Source organism: Muntiacus reevesi, chromosome 3 (assembly GCF_963930625.1).
Source record: "Muntiacus reevesi chromosome 3, mMunRee1.1, whole genome shotgun sequence".
NCBI lineage: Eukaryota > Metazoa > Chordata > Mammalia > Artiodactyla > Cervidae > Muntiacus > Muntiacus reevesi.
Window position 1 is genome coordinate 177,331,996 of NC_089251.1, and position 22,161 is coordinate 177,354,156.

Consider the following 22,161-nt stretch of genomic DNA (forward strand, 5'->3'; position numbering starts at 1 on the left):
TAAGGCTAACTGTAATAGGGCTTAATATGACAGAAAATGGAATAGTTATGAGCCTATAAGTCTAAATAAATAATTATCACTTCCATAAAACAAGGTGTTTTTTTTCCTTAATTATTAACTAAGAGTATTTTATAGACCTCATTTCTGGAAACCAATTATTCACAGAGAAGCATGGATTTCATAACTGAATAAGGTGATAGCCTCACCTTTGAACTGTAATAAATTTTGCATGTAGATGGAGCAAAAGAGGATGAGAAATATTAAAATATAAGGCCCAGTTTTCCATGCACTTGCCTGCATCTGCTGTGTGAGTTCTCTGGCCAGGACAGTGTCCTGAAGAGCATTCTCCCGCTGAGAGGCATCCGCAAGCACATTAACTGTGGTTTCTGCTTCTTGTATCCACTTTAGGAAGTTCTCCAGATCCTTGCGAGAGCTTTGCACTGTCCTTAGCTCAGCCTCCAAGGCACTCTGTCTATCAGCAATGCTGCAAGTAACAAAATGACAGGCACATCTCCATTACTTATAGTGTGACAGGACACAGCAAGCACACCCTAAAGAAAAATTAACACACAGCGTCCAAGCAACCTTTATTTAAGTACCTAAGGTAACTAGGAGATGTGTTTCTATGTGTCTTGAATAATCCTTAATAGTAATGGAATTTTGAAAGGAAGGAGTGGGTAAGAGATATAAATATTAACAAAATCATATCCATATCATAAAATAATAATCACATTTTACAAATTGAAATTGTACATTAAGTTATTCCCCACACCTTTTATTCTTCCCTGGTGGTAAAGAATCCACCTGCAATGCGGGAGACCTGGGTTTGATCCCTGGGTTGGGAAGAGCCCCTGGAGAAGGGAAATGCTACCCACTTCAGTATTCTGACCTAGAGAACTCCATGGACTGTATAGTCCATGAGGTCACAAAGAGTTGGACACAACTGAGTGACTTTCACCAACACTCAGAAGGTAATATCAATAAATATTCATACACGTGAAGAAGTAACATCTGAGTAAATGATTAAGATACAATCAAATAATTTAAAGGACTTACTTTATATATTTTAAATACTTCAGATCAACGCAAATGGTTTTTTAAGATGACATAATAATATTCAGAAGACACCAGACAATCAAGTTTTTATAAAGCATTCATTAAATCTACACCAAAAATTAAAGCATATATCTTGAAGCTGCATGATTTAAGAGATACACATACCTGTAAACTCAATCTGTAAAACTTCATGTATCTCAAAGCTTCAAAAAAGAAAACAACTTAATTTATGAATGGACACCAAGTTCACTCCTAAGTATTTAAACTCAAGAGAACTGAAAATATATATACACACAGAAACCTGTACACAAATGCAGCATTACTTATTTAGAAGAGTCAAATAATAGAATTGGCCATCCATCAACTAAGAGAGGACATGCTAAACAAAATGTAGTACATTCATCCACGAAATATTACTGCATCATAAAAAGGAATGATATACTGATACATGCTCAATATGGATGGACCATGAAAGCATTCTGCCAAGTGAAAAAAACAGATGCAAAAGGCCATATATTTTGTGATTTCATGTATATGAAATATTTAAGAGGACCAAATCCATAGAAGGAGAAAGTAGATTAGTTGTTGAGTAGGACTGGAAGGTAGAAGAAAATGGGGACTGACTTGCTAATGGTTGTGGGTTTCTTTGGGGATTGAGTAAATGTTCTGAAATTAAGAGTGTTGTGATGAAGCACAACAGGGAAAAGATACTAAAAGCCACTTGGTTGTACACTTTAAAAGGGTAAATTTCATGAACTATACCACAATTTAAAAATCAGCACATGTAATAAGATCTCATGTACATATTTTTTCTAACTGTCCATCCACTCATTCATCCATTCATCATCACCCATCCATTTGTATATACAGATAGATGGAGACAGGTCTGGAACACTAACTTAATATTAAATTAGTTCCAGGTGCTGGATTCTAGTGTAGTTTATTTTCCTATTAGTACTTTTCTGCATTCTTTGAATTTACAATAAACAAGCAACTTTCTTACGTGTCAATAAATGCATTCATTTAAAAAATGGATGAAAAATTTAAATAGACATACCATCCTAGAAGATAAATGGATAGCAAAAAAAAAGCACATGAAAAGATACTCAGCATCATTAATCATCAGAAAAAATGTAAACTCAAACCACAATGAGATATCACTACATATTAGAACAGCTTTAAGAAAATGACAAAACCAAGTTCTGGTATCATTACAAAGGGCAATGACTGCAACTCTCACAGTTGATGGTAGGAGTATAATATGGTACAGCCATCCTGAAAAACAGTTTGGCAGATTTTAATAAAGTTAACCATGCACTTAAAGATACAAACCAGGGATCCTATTCCCAAGTATTTACCCAAGAAAAACGAAAACACATGTCCACACAAAACTTAAATGCAAATTTTCATAGCAGCTTTATTCATAATGGTCTAAAGCTGATGATAACTCAAATATCATCAACCCATAAATAGATAAATTGGGGCATATGCATAAAATGGAATACTACTGAGCAATAAAAATCTAAATGCTAATGAAGGATGCAACAACATGGGTGGAACCTCAAATGCATTTTGCTAAGTGGAAGAAGCCAGACATAAAAGCTGCATACTGTGATCCCATTTACATAACATTCTGGAATGTCATCAACCTCATCTCAACATTTACTTTTGAAAAATCTCCAACAGTGTTTGGCTGCCTGAAGAACAAATTGAAATTGCTTTCCTGGAACTCAATAATAATTCTCCATAATCTATCACTAACTTACTTTTCCAGCTTTACCTCCTAGTTCATTCCAATGATTCAAATAAAAGTGGGAGGTTCCTTTTCCTCTAAAATATTCTTAATACCACATCCACATAAAAATTTTATACTCACATAAAAGTGTCCTTCTGCACTGATGAAAGAAATCAAAGATGGCACAAATAGATGGAGAACTATACCATGTTCATGGATTGGAAGAAGCAATATAGTGAAAATGAGTATATACTACCCAAAGCAATCTATAGATCCAATGCAATCCCTATCAAACTACCAATGGTATTTTTCACAGAACTAAAACACATAATTTCACAATCGGTATGGAAATACAAAACCTCAAATAGTCAAAGCAATCTTGAGAAAGAAGAATGGAACTGGAGGAATCAGCCTGCCTGACTTCAGACATACTACAAAGCTACAGTCATCAAGACAGTATGGTACTGGCACAAAGGCAGAAATATAGATGAATGGAACAAAATAGGAAGCCCAGAGATAAATAAATCCATGCACATATGGACACCTTGTCTTTGACAAAGGAGGCAAGGATATAAAATGGAGAAAAGATAATCTCTTTAACAAGTGGTGCTGGGAAAACTGGTCAACCACCTGTAAAAGAATGAAACTAGAACACTTTCTAACACCACACACAAAAATAAACTCAAAATGGATTAAAGATCTAAATGGAAGGCCAGAAACTATAAAACTCCTAGAGGAGAACATAGGCAAAACACTCTCCGACATGAATCACAGCAGGATCCTCTATGACCCACCTCCCAGAATATTGGAAATAAAAGCAAAAATAAGCAAATGGGACCTAATGAAACTTAAAAGCTTTTGCACAACAAAGGAAACTATAAGCAAGGTGAAAAGACAGCCCTCAGATTGGGAGAAAATAATAGCAAATGAAGCAACAGACAAAGGATTAATCTCAAAAATATACAAGCAACTCCTGAAGCTCAATTCCAGAAAAATAAATGACCCAATCAAAAAATGGGCCAAAGAACTAAACAGACATTTCTCCAAAGAAGACATACAGATGGCTAACAAACACATGAAAAGATGCTCAACATCACTCATTATCAGAGAAATGCAAATCAAAACCACAATGAGGCACCATTACACACCAGTCAGGATGGCTGCTATCCAAAAGTCTACAAACAATAAATGCTGGAGAGGGTGTGGAGAAAAGGGAACCCTCTTACACTGTTGGTGGGAATGCAAACTAGTACAGTCACTATGGAAAACAGTGTGGAGATTTCTTAAAAAACTGGAAATAGAACTGCCATATGACCCAGCAATACCACTCTTGGGCATACACACTGAGGAAACCAGATCTGAAAGAGACACGTGCACCCCAATGTTCATCGCAGCACTGTTTATAATAGCCAGGACATGGAAGCAACCTAAATGCCCATCAGCAGATGAATGGATAAGAAAGCTGTGGTACATATACACCATGGAATATTACTCAGCCATTAAAAAGAATTCATTTGAATCAGTTCTAATGAGATGGATGAAACTGGAGCCCATTATACAGAGTGAAGTAAGCCAGAAAGATAAAGACCATTACAGCATACTAACACATATGTATGGAATTTAGAAAGATGGTAATGATAACCCTATATGCAAAACAGAAAAAGAGACACAGAAGTACAGAACAGACTTTTGGACTCTGTGGGAGAAGGCGAGGGTGGGATGTTTCGAGAGAACAGCATGTATATTATCTCTGGTGAAACAGATCACCAGCCCAGGTGGGATGCATGAGACAGATGCTCGAGCCAGGTGCACTGGGAGGACCCAGGGGAATCGGGTGGTGGGGGAGGTGGGAGGGGGGATTGGGATGGGGAATACGTGTAACTCCATGGCTGATTCATGTCAATGTATGACAAAACCCACTGCAATGTTGCGAAGTAATTAGCCTCCAACAAATAAAAATAATTGAAAAAAAAAAGAATGAAACTAGAACACTTTCTAATGCCATACATAAAAATAAACTAAAAATGGATTAAAGATCTAAATGGAAGGCCAAAAACTATAAAACTCCTAGAGGAAAACATAGGCAAAACACTTTCTGACATAAATCACAGCAGGATCCTCTATGATCCACCTCCCAGAGTAATGGAAATAAAAGCAAAATGGAAACTAATTAAACTTAACAACTTTTGCACAACAAAGGAAACTATGTGCAAGGTGAAAAGACAGCCTTCAGAATGGGAGAAAATAATAGCAAATGAAGCAACTGACAAAGAATTAATCTTAAAAATATACAAGCAGCTCAGGCCGCTCAATACCAGAAAAATAAACAGCCCAATCAAAAAATGGGCCAAAAAACTAAACAGACATTTCTCCAAAGAAGACATACAGATGGCTAATAAACACATGAAAAGATGCTCAGCATCACTCATTATCAGAGAAATGTAAATCAAAACCACAATGAGGTACCGTCCCACAATGGTACCAACCACAATGAGGTCAGAATGGCTGCTATCAAAAAGTCTACAAACAATAAATGCTGGAGAAGGTGTGGAGAAAAGGAAATTACACTGTTGGTGGGAATGCAAAGTAGTACAGCCACTATGGAAAACAGTGTGGAGATTCCTTAAGGAACTGGAAACAGAACTGCCATCTGATCCAGCAATCCTACTGCTGGGCATACACAGCAAGGAAACCAGAATTGACTGATACACATACGCCTCAATGTTCACTGCAGCACTGCTTACAATAGCTAAGATGTGGAGGCAACCCTAGGTGTCCATCAGCAGACGAATGGATAAGAAAGCTGTGGTTTTACATACACACAATGGAATATTATTCAGCTATTAAAAAGAATGCATTTGAATGAGTTCTAATGAGGTGGATGAAACTGGAGCCTATTAAACAGAGTGAAGTAAGTCAGAAAGAAAAACACCAATACACTACATTAACGCATACATATGGAATTTAGAAAGATGGTAACGACGACACTATATGCAATACAGCCAAAAGAGACACAAATATAAAGAACAGACTTTTGGACTCTGTGGGAGAAGGCAAGGGGGAGATGATTTGAGAGAAAAGCACTGAAACATGTATATTACCATATGTAAAACAAATCACCAGTCCAAGTTCGATGCATGAAACAGGGCACTCAAAGTCAGTGCACTGGGACAACCCTGAGGGATGGGATGGGATGGGGAGGGATGTGGGAAGGGGTTCAGGATGGGGTACACATGTACACCCATGTATGCCTGATTCATATCAATGTATGGCAAAAACCACCACAATACTGCAAAGTAATTAGCCTCCAATTAAAATAAATAAACTAATTTTTTAAAAATATGTCCTTCGGACCATCTTCACCTACCAAAATCCTTCCAGTCCTTTAAGGGTTAAGGACTACCTCCTCCAGAACCTCTCAGTCTAATTAGGTTTCCTTGCCCAGAGATCATAAAAGGTCAAAACTCCTCTTCAGAAATTTATCACATGTATCCTGAAAAAACCCTTAGACTGTGATCTTATCTCTCTTACATTTTACTTTAACTATTATCATAGAGATTTCTTGTCTTTCTCCCAGTTCTATAAACACACAATAGGCAAAAGCAGTCTTTTGCATCTCCATATTTCTCAGAGTCTTTATTATAGCATTCTGTGCAAGTTGTTCAGTCATGTCTGACTCTTTGTGATCCCATGGACTGTAGCCCACCAGGCACCTCTGTCCATGGAATTCTCCAGGCAAGAATACTGGAGTGGGTAGCTATTTCCTTCTCCATGGGATCTTCCCAACCCAGGGATCAAACAAAAGTCTCCTGCATTGCAGGCAAGTCTCTACCATCTGAGCTACAAGGAAGTCACCATTATAGCATTATAATAGCATTTATAAAATAATGAAAATCTTTTTATAACAGGACTTTAAAATTAGCTCCCAAATACCACTTTTCAAGAAGCTACAGAGTGAAGGCCTCTAGAATATTCAGTTTTTGAATCCAGAAAGAAGACAATACATTAGGGAGCATAAAAACAAGAAATCCAACACATGGAGAAGCAAACAGTTTCTCACGTTAATGGTGAAAGGAGATCTCAGACAAAGGGTTATATATTCAAATCGGATCATATGAGGCCTGTCTTCATCATACCAACTGCTCTGTTTCTTGTTTCAATTTGACAAAATTAACAAGGGAGAAAGTGAAAGTGAAAGTGAAGCCACTCAGTCGTGTCTGACTCTTTGCGACCCCATGGACTGTAGCCTACCAGGCTCCTCCGTCCATGGGATTTTCCAGGCAAGAATACTGGAGTGGGTTGCCATTTCCTTCTCCAGGAGATCTTCCCAACCCAGGGATTGAACCCAGGTCTCCTGCATTGTAGGCAGATGCTTTACCATCTGAGCAAAACAGAGTCTTAAAAAGTGGACAAACCCAGGTGTTGTTATTATGGATACAGTTAAGCTTGTAAAAAGTACTGTAATTTTAACTTATGTGTCATATGTCAAATATGTTGAGGTATGCACTCTCTTTAACATTAGTATGACATTAAAATCAACTTCTCATCGTAACAGGAAAAAAAAAAAAAGGACAAAAATAAATAAACAAAAAAACTCCATGAGATCCTAGGAGGAGAGCTCAGAAAATCCCTAGGATAATGCCTGTGTACCAGGCTTTGAAAACTGTCTCCAGAAGAGATGTCTGCAAGAAAAATTATTAGAAGTGATAGACTGCTTAATGTGATTGACCTTGTAGGAAACTGTACTGTCAGGCCATGGAAGATGTGGCAAGAATTAGCAATAGGTGCAAAGAAAACTAAGCATATAAAAATAAGGCAATTATTAATTTCAGGTGAAATAAATAGAGAAGAAACAAAATTACAGTAAATGTCAGTGCTTGGCTGTTAATGATGCTTAGACAGACACAATACTGTCAACATTGAGTATCTGCTTCTCTAAAAATTCAATGATAAGATGATACAGACACTATGGAAAACAATATGGCGAGTCCTCAAAAAATTAAAAATAGAATTAACATGATCAAGCAAGGAATGAAAAATGTTGCCCCTAGGGAGAGGGCTGTGATGAGCAGTGAGAGAACCACTATAAGTCCCCGACACATGAACCTCAGGTTGCAAACTTTCAAAGATGCAAATGTGTGCTTCCATGTCTAGTCATGAAAGCTAGTTCACATGTCTGGCATCCATTGTATGTGCGTGCGTGCATCCTCTACAAGTGGTTTATTTTATGTACTTTACTACACAGTACTGTGTAGACTATGGTAGTATGGTACCTTTATTTCAAGCCCAGAATGACTGGAAACAAGCATAAAAGCAGGAGTGATGTACCTTGGACTACTGAACTTTTCAAGGTACTGTACTGTAATTAAAAGTGTCTATTCTTTGTGCTTGCTTTTTTTTATGTATTATTTGTGGGAAAAGTATTGTAAACCTATTACAATACAGTACTATATAGCTGACTTGGTTAGTTAGGTACCTACACTAACTTCGTTGGAATTAACAAGCAAATTGGGCTTATGAACATGCTCTCAGAATAGAGCTCATTTGTTTGGAGGGGATTACTGTATTATAAATCTTTCAATTTTTAAAACATTTTTAATCATATGCATATATTTCTTTTTAATATTTACAAGTTATCCACCAGAATTTGCATGGTTGGTGGTGATGGTGTTTAGTCTTCCACCTAACCCTACCCATATTTTCAATTATTAAAACATCAACTAAAAAAAAAATACTAAGAATAGCCAAATAAAGCCTGCACCAAAAAGAGTATCAGAATTAAAGGACACATATGCACAAGTAATCAACCATGAGCAAATGATTCTAATTTTAAGAACATTCATACAAAATTTAGTAATTATAAATTTAGTAGACTATTCTTATTTTAAGAACACATAAAATTTAGTAGTTATAAAATTTAGTGAAGTAAAACACTTTCATTTTACATAATAAGTGTCCTATATTCTATATTCTTAAGAATAAAGATGTACATAACATGTACATAAAAGGTTACGTGGCAAACAGCTAATGTAAAATCACATCATTAGAGATCAGCTCTATTAAACCCTAAGAATGCCCAGACTAGGGAAGAAGGAAGAGGACACAAACATCTAAGAACCTCATGGGTGAAGTCAGAGAGCTATTCTATATAAGAGTCATTTATATACTTAGCAAGCATGAAGGACTAGCCTAGCAGGGGAGGCGAAAAGTCTAAAATGATGCTTCAAAGGAAAAGGGAGGTAAGAGGACCATGAGCACTAGACCTTAGACAGTACTGGATCCACTGAGCTGCATTAATACCAGCAGCACACTCTGGTAACCAGCAGGATATTCTGAATTCAGAATTCAGGGCATTCACTGTAAATCTGTCAAATTATCTACTAGTCATCAGTGGGAAAAGAGACTGTCCCTTAAAAATATTCACTTTGTAGGAAACTGCTGCAAAATAACTTCTAGGCAATGGTTAAAAGACGTCTACCTTGTTGGGTACTAAAGCAAAAAGAACTGAACTGAACTGATAGTGGCACCTAGGTTTTCCATGGTCTGAGCCTTGCTTACCTCTCCTAAGAGTATTTAATCACTCCAAGCCTCATGCTTTATCTACCTACAAAAATGAACCAATGACTAACCCTCAAAGTAGTCGCTATTTCACATTTAGAGCTTTATTTTTTACTTTAAATATCCTTCTTCCTTCCTCCGTCCTCCCACTGACTTTTCCCTTTCCGCCTGGTTAATTTCTACTTCCCTTACAGTACTGGGTGCAGACACCTTCCAAACCTATGGTAACTCATTTCAGCATCCCATAATTTCTCTTACAGTGGCTATTAGCAGATCATTGCTGCTGTAACGACAAATCACCACAAATACAGTGGCTTAAAACTTTTCCCCTAATTTGGTGAAAATCAATTTTATTTATAGGATGCAAATGTGCACTTTAATAATAAATGTCCGGGGAATTTTTTTTTACCGTGATCATAATCAACTAAAAAATAGTGAACATACAGAAAACCAAATTCTGTGTACAGAAGTCCAAATTATCTTCATGTTATTATAATAAATATACATTTTAAAAGCACAGTCACAGTATTTATATTATGGTCTTATTTTTGAAACTAATATAAGTTCATGTGATATTTCTAATAGAGTGAGTATAGCTCAAAGGTATCAGTTCCCCACATCACTTATTTCATTCTTTTTTTAAAAAGTCCAGAATAGTTACACTGGACACCACAAGATAGTATAAGAATCTTTTTTTTATTTTCAAGGAATTTTGATTTATCATAATGCCACAAAGCAAAAAAAGTTACTAAAATTAGAGCCTCAGAAGTATGTATGCACTACACGACACCGGCTAATAAGTTACTTTTACTCCCATTCGCGCACTGCTCTCAGAAGGAAACCACCTAATTTTACCACTTCTGCCATTTACTAGATATACGCCTTGGGGTAAACCATTCAAATCTCCAATTTTCTATTTCCATCCTTAAAATAAGGAGCTTGGACTAGCTGAGTAAAGGGCCCATGTCAGAATCTCTAGCGGTCCTTTGAAAACTACAGAATCCCCCACAGAGATTATAAAACCTACTGGAAGAGTTTATCCAGTCTCACTCCATCCCTAGTTTCCAATTCAGCTTCATGAAGAATCACTGCACATAAATAAAATGTTACTGATGGGAATGGATATGTGGTGCAGACAGCAAAGAGGTCAGGAAGTACTAATGTGGAAGATTCAGTCCTAACAGCACACTGAATTTACACTAGTCCACAATTCTCAATGCAGAGCTCCTATCTGGCAGTCCTGGTTGCTACATCTCAAGAAAGATCAGAACAGAGCAGGAGGAAGTTCTGAGAAATGTAAATGAGAGGGTAGAGCAGAAGGAACACTGGCAATGAATCGGAAATGGTTTTACGTTCAGGAAATTGTGGCTACTAGACACTAAGATACAGAAGATTTTTTTTAATCTTTCAAAATCCACAAATCATAAAGCATAAAGATAGGCTGAAAATCTAAAAGACATAAGTTTTGATGTTTAGAAGGATAATTTTAGCAAAAATAAAAAGTTTTTCTTCACACAGAAGTAACAGACTATAGAATTCTTTAGAGCAAGAAATGGTAGAGAACAAAAGCATAAATAACTTCTCATAAAAGATTTAAGGAATGCATGGGTGACAAATTTATAATAGTTCATATTAAAAGGAACTGGGATTTTTAAAATGCAAATGCTTATTTTCTAAAGAGAAGTCTGTTATACATGCAACTAGCTGATAGGCTACAAAATAACTTACAGTAATTTTGTAGCATTACAAAACATGGCCACCCACATAACTGACATTTTTAAAATGTGATTTTACATGTTAAATAATACTTCATTTTTTAATCTATAAAATATAATATTGTTTAATATGCATGTGCTTATCATTAGTCAAAAGAGTGTCTGAATGTAAACAGGTGAATCTTTTTTTTTTTAAACTTCAGTGGAAAAGAATGTCTTAGCAAATCTAGAGATGTGTCTTGCTAAATTTTGGTATACTTTAAAGGTGACCTTTACAGTCACATGAGATTTAAATACATTTTTCTCTTCTAGAGTGGAAAATAGTAGCATCAGTAGTTTGAGTGGCATGTAGAAAACTTGCAATGAAACAATTCCTTAAGCTTTCCAATGAGTACCTTCACAAGGTAAATTGTCCTTTGGTGTATAAAATATCATTTAACTAGGAAATATATTAAAAGCACGCTTTAATGTAGTGAGGAAATGCAGTGGATTTGATGATGAATTAGTCACTGAAGACATTCCCAACCCTCTATGGTGTTTTGTGACTAATCTTTGTTACACAGATATTGGGTTCTCATCAAGCTCTTAAAAATTCACTCCATTGAATTTAAGGAGATTGTTCTAAGCTGCCAATGCCACATCACTTGGAAGCTTAAGAGAAGTTCCCCACCCCCACTGTATAAATATTCAAGACAGAACTACTTCCCGGTGAGGATTCAGCACACCACATCCTATTTCCCTTTTCACTAAGTCACTACAAGATATTTGATCTTCATTAGCCAACCAATACTGAACCATACCCCAACGCTACACACCTTCCCCAATCTACCCTCAAAACCCTTCTTCCATTAAACCTGGAAACCTATCCTACCACTGGCAGACTCTTCAGGTCAATCCCTTCACCTTGTCAAGTGAAATTGGTTTCCATAGGGCCATGAATTTATCTGCGAACTTTTAACAAAGCTTTTTTCTTTTTTCTCTTGGACCTTATATGCCTGGGGCGAAGCACTCACATGAGGGTCTGCCTCCTTCCCATCGTTGCTTTCTAAGCCATTGTTCCCCATCTTCCAGACAAAATCCCACTCCTTCAAAACAGGAGACATTCTCCATTGTGTTCATATGCTAACCTCCAGGTCCAAGGAAATGGCACGTAGACACTGCTCGCTGCCTCAACAATGAAGTAAGAGTCTGAAATCGAACTTAAGATCTGCTTGACAAGCCACAGGCTCCAGTGAGGGACTTCGCCCCACAGGGAAAGGGCCGTGATAGACACCATTATGGACTAAAAGTGTCCCAGTCTCCACTGCCTTACAAATACCTTCCTCTCCCCCACTCCCTCTCTGTGTTTCATCTGCATTCTTTTGACCTACCTCCAAGTAGACACACACTGCTAAAGAGCACTGCAACAGGACTATCCTCCCTTGACATACATTAGAGATCACAAATAGGCACCCAGCACTGCCCCGCACTGAAGTTCCCCTAGGAAGCTATCTGTCCCACCCACCTAGACTCTAATTTTAGAAACAATCCTCTTTCTTCAAACTTCTCACAGTCCCACCTCCAACCTCACCAAGAGGATCCCTCATGGATCATAAAGAAAGCAGATGTCATTGCACTGGGAATCTTTCAACTTCCCACCACTAAAGCTCCAGACCATGTGCATCTACATTCATCTTCTCACTGCCTTTCTATCATAATGGAAAAAGCATCCCAGCTCTTACCAATCTCAATTCTATAGATCCTGCCTTCTTATCAACAGAAGGACCTCTTTCCTCTTCCTTTTTCCCCTTAGTCTTGAATCATAACTCCATTAGATTAACCCCATGAGCACATTCACAGGCTTTATTTTTTTCCATTTTAAAGAAAAGTTATTCACTTCTCTCTACCCTTCATTGCCTTCCAGATACTACCTAATCTCTCTGTCCCTCTTAACAACAAACTTCTCTACAGATGGTCCCATAAATTGTTTCTACTTCCTCAACTTCACCTAACTCTCTAGCTTCTACTCCATCACTCCTTGAAATTGTTCTTTTCAAACAAACAAGAATCTCCAAGATGTGGAATTCCAGGAATAGTGTTATGTCATCTTTTTGGATTTCTCAGTTTAATGAAACACAATGGATCATTCCTTCCTTGAAACATTTTCTTCTCTCCATTCTTTCTTTAAATATTCTCTTTGCTACACTGCTAGGCTTCCCTGGTGGCTCAGACAGTAAAGAATCCACCTGCAATGAGGGAGGCCTGGGTTCGATCCCTGGAATGGGAAGATCCCCTGGAGGAGGCCACTCCAGTATCCTTGCCTTGAGAATCCCCATGGTTAGAGGAGCCTGGTGGGTTACAGTCCATGGGGTCGCAAAGAGTCAGACACAACTGAGCAACTGAACTGAACTGAACTGAGGGCTTTGAGAGACAATTAGGTCATGAGGGCAGAGCCACCATGAATGAGATTAATGGTCTTATAAAAGAAGCCTGAGAGAGCTCTCTTCTCCCTTCTGCCACGTGGGGGAACAGGAAGTCTGTCTAGAGGAGGGTCCCCACCCAACCATGCTGGCACCCTGATCTCAGACTTCCATTTCTGTAGTTTATAAGCCACCCAATCCGTGGTGTCTGTTATAGCAGACTGAATAGACAAGAACACCAACCAAGAAAGTTGCATTTTCTAAAAGTTCCATCTGTTAATAAACATTTAAAAAATCTATACTGTACTCAGTAAATCAGATCACCAACTATTCTGTCACTAATTGAAGCAGAGACTATTCAAATTGACTACAGACAAACAACTGATGATGACTCAGCCTTCCGCTCATTTAACCACAGACAGTACTGTCAAACAGACTGAAGGTCAACGGATTTATAAGGAAGACACAGTACGACAGAGCAGATGATAATAATTTGGGGTAATCTTTTGTTGAGCATGTACCATGTACAAGGAACTTTCATACATAATTTTTGATCTTCACAATAGTCTCACTCATTAGATATTATGTTCTGTACAAGTGGGGGCTTACTTGCTGGCTCAGTGGTAAAGAATCTGCCTGCCAATGCAGGAGATGCAGGTTTGATATCTGAGTTGGGAAGATTCCCTGGAGAAGGAACCCACTCCAGTATTCTTGCCTGGAAAATCCCATGGACAGAGGAGGCTGGTGGGCTTCCGAGGAGTCCATGGGGACACAAAGAGTCAGATATAACTTAGTGACTAAAACAACGAAGAAGAAGAAGAAGCAAGGAACTGAGACTCCGTGAACTGAAATAACGTGGTCAAAGTTCACACAAATAAGTGAATAAAGTACAGATGTTAATCAAGGACTATTAGATATCATAGCCAGTGTACTTTCTGTCCTGCCTATACAAACCAAGAAATGCCTTAAAGTAGGTAGCAAAAGCTGGCTTCCAGGGAATGAGGACAAAGAGAAAAATATCCAGTAATTAACAATCTATAGGATCATTTATTCTTTATAACATAGTAATATTGTCTCATTTCCCTCACAATATTTTAGGATAAATAACTGTGTGTACATGTATGTGTGCAAGTGTGTATGTGTATATACATACACATATACATGAATATATGCACTCCAGGGTTAAAATAACATTTCAGATCCACCTGAGGCATCTACACTCCAAAAGTTACCATTAGTAAATTTCAACTATCATTATCTCAATGTGCACTACAGAATTTGTTAATGGGCATTAAGAAATGTAAAAAAAAAAAATTCATTGGTGAAAAGAATGGTGGTCAAGATATGTCCTAGGCTTCCCAGGTGGGCCTAAGTGGTAAAGAATCCACCTGCCGATGCAGGAGACACAGGTCAGATCCCTGAGTAGGAAAGATCCCCTGGAGTAGGAAGTGGCAACCCACTCCAGTATTCTTGCCTTGGAAACTGCATGGGCAGAGGAGCCTGGCAGGCTACAGTCCACGGGGTCACAAAGAGTCAGACACAACTAAGCACAAGGTATTTCAATTAGTTTAAAATGTCAGACACAGACCTGTTGGTTACAGAATCCAAAATATCGAGAGCCAGTAATGTTTAAGAACTAAGAACTTTTGTACATTAGGAAACCATTATGAATGTATCTAAATGGCATATTAACCCCAACTACACTCTGAAGTAGCAAACACATTAATATTTCTGCATCTAGGAACAAAGTTATTTGCACTAAGCAGGATAAATAAAGACTATAATAAATAGCCTCATGTCAATTCAAAGCATTCGGTTATCAGAGCCTATTGGATTTTGGTATGACAGATAAGGGACTGTGGACCTGTAACTATGAATGGCCAAATTACTTAGTCAAACTGCAATTCAGACAAAACATTTCCTCTGAAAGCTGATATTAAACGTCACACGTTATGCTGCAATAACAGTGTTCCAAGGCAATCTAATAACCCTTCACCCCTCCAGGATCTGGCTGCTGACAATGATGTACATTCAGAATATGGCTGGACGATAAGGGAAAAACCACATATAAGGCTGTTCCATGGCCACTACAACAGGCACAATGGCCACGTTCTGGAAGGGAGTTGCATTTATTCATAGCAGATGCTCCCATATCTTTAATCAGATCAGGTTTCTAAACTCAACACAGATAAGAACCAGTACTGGAATGACAAAGATCCAAGAGGTGGGTACACAGAGCCATCATCAGCAACAGCTAAAGTTATGATAACAAAGAAGAAAAAGAAAATTATTTTTAAAGGAAGGTAAGAGCCTGATGGCAGGCAAAAAGATTTGGATTCCAGTCTCAGCTCTGTCTATATGAGCTGTGTGATCTTATGTCTTGCTTAACTTATCTCTGCTTCAGTTTATTCATTGACAATGTTGATGAAAATTCTGCCTATCTCTTATGGTTGTTGTAAGGATAAAATAATACAAGGGAAGAGCTTAGCACAGAGCCTGACCATGAGGAGATGGTCAATAAAATTTATACACTAAAAACAAAACACAGAATCTCACAAAGCATAGCAACCTGAATAAATTTGCTACCAATTCTTCAGAACATAGAAAGCACTGTCACAATTCAGTTTAGAAAAATGTCATCTTGGCTGTGTGCTGTGCCTTTGAACATGTCATTTAACTTCTCTGAGCCTAAGAGCATTACAGTAAACCAAGTATTCTCAACGGAAGAGATAAACGGTTTTTTGGTGGGGTGAGGTGGTAGAGTAAGTGAGAAAAATTGGCTCTTTTTATGAAGAAACCATATACCTATAAAGTACCAAGACAGATCACAGTATTACAATGTCCTGGGAGCAGGAAACTGAAAGTGTTCTTTAAGGGGGATGATAATGTCAAAAAGGTTAAGAAACACCAGTTTAAGTGAACTATAAGGTTCATGTACAGCTCTTACAGTTCCTTAATTCTATCTTCATAACCATAAAGCCAAGAATTCAAAAAATGTTTAATATAGGTTCATGTACTATACTTAAAAAGGTAAGGAAAGATTTCTATATTCTAGAAATATCTCCAATTAAACAGTTAAAAATTGTAAATATCATTCTGTTTAAAATAAAAAATCCTAGCAATAGAGCTATTATTCATGCTGGGATTCTGTGAGCCACAATTTTGTTGTATTTTCTCTGCTTTATAGATAATAATATATCTAAATCATGTCTAAATATTAACATGTTTATTCATTTCCCCCTGAAATGCAGAAAGAAAATAGAGTAAAGAGAATGACTTGTTAACTACTATGAAACTGGAACACTGTGGTCATCTCAGCTTTGATAAATGAAAGATCACCTTGGAATATAATTCATTTTTAATTGCTTCTTCCATCTAATCTAACTACTGCTGTAGGCTGTCTTAAAATATTTACAAAGTAAAAGCAAAAAAAAGAACTGGAGTTGCTAAATAAAGCAGGCCACGCATTCCAAAGTGATCAATTTTTCCAGTATTGTTTACAATATAAACAAAGTCATAATTCTTACAGATGGAATATTTGGAAACACAGGCGAAGTACGCTTAAGGATGATCTATATTAGCTTACCATGATCTGATACATGTATATACTGCAAAATGATTTGCACAGCAAGTTTAGTTAACATCCATGACCACACATGGTTACAGATTTTTCTTGTGATGGAAAATTTTAAGATTTAGTAACTTTCAAATACACAATACAGAATTGTTAACCATAATTACCATGCTTTACATTACATCCCCAGAATGTAAGTTTGTACTTTAAAGATGCTTTTAATTCTCCTTCTTCCCTGCCTTAGTTTTAGAATCCTTACTATACCCAAATTATCTGTCACAACAAAGGAAAAGCAGTTGTTCTAAAATGCTAGAAAGATCAATATTACAACTATATTTTGCTTTAACCAGAGTTTTGTATTTCCTACACTTGTTTTTATCTTCTCTAGAATCCAAGGGAGACAGGGCAACATATTCATGTTCATGAACTGCCTCATAACTTTCTTTGAGTTTCCCAAAATTTACAATATAGATTCTAACTAAAAGTGACATTTTAAAAGTGTACAAAATACATCCAGATCAAACTGTTACTAAACATTTGGCTTTAATTCATTACTAGTAATATGTATAATAAAGTGTTCCATTTTATTCACTGCAAAATAAATGTGGTTTTGATATCAAATTAGCTTTCAGGCATTTGCATCTGAATATATAAGATGCGTGTGAAGTCATAATTTCATTTAGACACAGGTATTCCCAGTACTATGCAGGAAGTACACACTTTCTTTTACTGAAGATGAATATAAATACACAGCCTTAAAGAGATGCTAACCACTGTTAACACCGCCTCAAATTCTAGATGTTCAAGTGACAGAAAAATTTCTCTTATAAACACATGCTATTTTAGACTGTTCCAAACATACTGACAAGACAGAGTAATGGAAAGAAAAGATAATAAATGAGTTGAAGCCCAATATACACTTAGTATATTTCAGGAGTCTAGTGTGGATCCATGTGTTCACATCCTCAAATGAGGATAACCTGGCCAAATAGAACATGTTTCACTATTAGGGATAATGTTACCCTGAGGCGCCATAATACCAAAGTGTTCCTTAACATCAGAGTACCACAAAATGTATTCTAGGCAATGCTGAGAGGCATAAGAAAATCAGAACTCATAAAATGACCACTGTCAAGGTTTAGACTTACTCAAGGAAAAATTCCATAGCAGAAATTCAATTAGCTAACGTATCACACTCTATATGAAGTGTGATAATATGAACTCAGCACAGCATAATATTTTTAAAAAATAATAATAAAATATGTATCTAGTAGGCACATCTTCTACATGCTTCCATGAGAAAGTCAAAGCAATCAAACTCTCAACTTGACAATATACATACATACACCTGCCAAGGCCTCAGCAATACCTTTGTTTTAGATTGATCCATGATGTTTTTAAGTACTCCGTGGTTTCTTTCACATTTCTCGTGTCATCACTACCATATTCTTCCAGCAGTTTCTGCAGGACATTATCGAATGCCATTACAACACCATCTCCAGGAGCCAGTTCTTGAAGCAACATCTAAGGTGTAATTTCAGATGTAATCATTAACACTGGATCATTCAGTTACAAATATGACCGAAACACTAGGTCCTTTCAATAGGTTTTAATATGTTTCAGACACAGATATCAAAAGAAAGGAACACATTATAAGACAAATTCTCGCATGTAAGCTCAAACAAAAATAATTCTGGAAGTGAAAAGTGATCAAGTACATAGCAAGTACATAGCAGATGGTGTTAAAAGATTACTATCTTTTTCTCTCTGATATATTTTAATTCCTCAAACCATTTGTCTTGTTCATTACAAATGCTATGCATCTGATCAAAACAGGAATATGCATCTCACAGGAATGAATTTACTACAGAGTTAGTTCCTCTATATGCGCTTGGAGATACAGAAAGGTCGACAATATGGAAATCTTCCTGCCCCTGGATCACTATGCCTGCTTACAAAGTTAACTGTTGGGTGGATCCAGCAGTGAAGCAAGGGTTACTGAGAGATGCCTGAGTACACTATATTGATGCTGTGTGTCCATAGGCATTGGCTGTATGATACATGTTTATTTTTTACCCCTGAGAGCCCCTGCATCAAGATACTCCCCATGAAACCTAAATGACTAATGAATGTTCCCATAATTTTTGTAGCAACTCGCAGAAAAATCCACCCTAGAGTACCAGAAGAACAGAACCATGCTGCTAATTCAGTTCAGTCGATCAGTCGTGTCTGACTCTTTGCAACCTCATGAACTACAGCATGCCAGGCTTGCTCAAACTCAAGTCCATCGAGTCAGTGATGCCATCCAACCATGGCATCCTCTGTCATCCCTTTCTCCTCCTGCCTTCAATCTTTCCCAGCATCAGGGTCTTTTCCAAGGAGTCAGTTTTTCATATCAGGTGGCCAAAGTATTGGAGTTTCAGCTTTAGCATCAGTCCTTCCAATGAACAATCAGGACAAATTTCCTTTACAATTGACTGGTATGATTTCCTTGCAGTCCAAGGGACTCTCAAGTGTCTTCTCCATCACCCAGTTCAAAAGCATCAGTTCTTCAGTGCTCAGCTTTCTTTATGGTCCAACTCTCACATCCATACATGACTACTGGAAAAACCATAGCTTTGACTAGATGGACCTTTGTTGACAAAGTAATGTCTATGCTTTTTAATACACTGTCGAGGTTGGTCATAGATTTTCTCCCAAAGAGGAAGCATCTTCTAATTTCATGGCTGCAGTCACTGCCTGCAGTGATTTTGGAGCCCAAGAAAATAAAATCTTACTGTTTCCATTGTTTCCCATCTATCTATTTGCAATGAAGTGATAGGACCACATACCATGGTCTTTGCTTTTTGAACGCTGAGTTTTAAAACAGCTTTTTCACTCTCCTCTGTTACTTTCATCAAGAGGCTCTTTAGTTCTTCTTTGCTTTCTGCCATAAGGGTAGTGTCATCTGTGTATCTGAGGTTATTGATATCTCTCCCAGCTATCTTGATTCCAGCTTGTGCTTCGTCCAGACCAGCATTTCTCATGATGTACTCTGTAAATGAGTACACATACACAGGATGACAATACACAGCCTCAATGTACTCCTTTCCTGATTTGGAACCAGTCTGTTGCTTCATCTCCAGTTCTAACTGTTGCTTCTTGACCTGAATACAGACATCTAAGGAGGCAGGTAAAGGGTCTGGTATTCCCATCACTTTCAGAATTTTCCACAGTTTAATGTGATCCACACATCAAAGGCTTTGGCATAGTCAATAAAGCAGAAGTAGATGTTTTTCTGGAACCCTCTTGCTTTTTTGATGATTGAACAAATGTTGGCAATTTGATCTCTGATTCCTCTGCCTTTTCTAAATCCAACTTGAACATCTGGAAGTTCACGGTTCACATACTGTTGAAGCCTAGCTTGGAGAATTTTGAGCATTACTCTGCTAGTGTGTGAGATGAGTGCAATTGTGCGGTAGTTTGAGCATTCTTTGGCATTGCCTTTCTCTGGGACTGGAATGAAAACTGACCTTTTCCAGTCCTGTGGCCACTGCTGAGTTTTCCAAATTTGCTGGCATATTGAATGCAGCACTTTCACAGCATCATCTTTTAAGATTTGAAATAGCTCAGCTGGAATTCCATCACCTCCACTAGTTTCATTCATAGTGATGCTTCCTAAGGCCCACTTGACTTCACATTCCAGGATGTCTGGCTCTAGGTGAGTGATCATACCATCGTGGTTATCTGGGTCATGAAGATCTTTTTTGTATAGTTATTCTGTGTATTCTTGCCACCTCTTAATATCTTCTGCTTCTGTTCGGTCTATACAGTTTCTGTCCTTTATTTTGTCCATCTTTGCATGAAATGTTTCCTTGGTATCTCTAAATTTCTTGAAGAGATCTCTAGTCTTTCCCATTCTTTGTTTTCCTCTATTTCTTTGCATTGATCGCTGAGGAAGGCTTTCTTATCTCTCCTTGCTATTCTTTGGAACTCTGCATTCAAATGGGTATATCTTTCCTTTTCATCTTTGCTTTTCGCTTCTCTTTTCTCAGCTATCTGTAAGGCCTCCTCAGACAACCATTTTGCCTTTTTGCATTTCTTTTTCTTAGGGATGGTCTTGATCACTGCCTCCTGTACAATGTCACAAACCTCTGTCCATAGTTCTTCAGGCACTCTGTTGATCAGATCTAATCCCTTGAATCTGTTTGTCACTTTCACTGTTTAACCGTAAGGGATTTGATTTAGGTCATACCTGAGGGGTCTAGTGGTTTTCCCTGTATTCTTCAATTTAAGGCTGAATTTGGCAATAAGGAGCTCATGATCTGATCCACAGTCAGCTCCCAGTCTTCTTTCTCTGACTGTACAGAACTTCTCGATCTTTGGCTGCAAAGAATATAATCAATCTTATTTCGATATTGACCATCTGGTGATGTCCATGTGTAGAGTGTTTTCTTGTGTTGTTGGAACAGAGTGTTTGCTATGACCAGTGCATTCTCTTGGCAAAACTCTGTAAGCCTTTACCCTGCTTCGTTTTGTACTCCGAGGCCAAACTTGCCTGTTACTCCAGGTATCCCTTGACTTCCTACTTTTGCATTCCAGTCCCCTATGATGAAAAGGACATCTTTTTTGGATGGTAATTCTAGAAGTTCTTGTAGGTCTTCATAGAACGGTTTAACTTCGCTTCTTGAGCAATACTGGTTGGGGCATAGATGTGGATTACTGATATACGGCAAGTTTTGCATTTTTGAGATTGTACCCTAGCACTGCATTTCAGACTGTTTTCTTGACTACGATGGCTACTCCATTTCTTCTAAGGGATTCTTACCTACAGTAGTAGATATAATTATCATCTGAATTAAATTCACCCATTCCAGTCCACTTTAGTTCACTGATTCCGAAAATGTCAAGGTTCACAGTTGCTAACTCCTTTTTGACCACTTCCAATTTACCTTGATTCATGGACTCCAATTTACCTTGATTCATGGACCTAACATTCTATATAGCATTTTACTTCCATCACCAGTCACATGCATAATTGGGCATTGTTTTTGCTTTGGCTCCACCTCTTCATTCTTTCTGGAGTTGTTTCTCCATTCATCTCCAGTAGTATATTGGGCACCTACAGAACTGGGAGTTCATCTT

The 22,161-nt window shown here is 37.5% G+C and overlaps 1 protein-coding gene across 8 annotated transcripts in view; it reads right to left on the minus strand.

Annotated features, from left to right (window-relative positions):
• UTRN (utrophin) overlaps positions 1–22,161 on the minus strand; it is a 538,989-nt gene that overhangs the window by 244,779 nt on the left and 272,049 nt on the right. For all 8 annotated transcript variants that reach the window (XM_065931202.1, XM_065931205.1, XM_065931203.1 and 5 more), the window contains 2 exons: positions 18,407–18,561; positions 295–484 (listed from right to left, as the gene is read on the minus strand). In XM_065931202.1, coding sequence (XP_065787274.1) covers positions 295–484; positions 18,407–18,561 — 345 coding nt within the window. The remainder of the gene's footprint in view (positions 1–294; positions 485–18,406; positions 18,562–22,161) is intronic.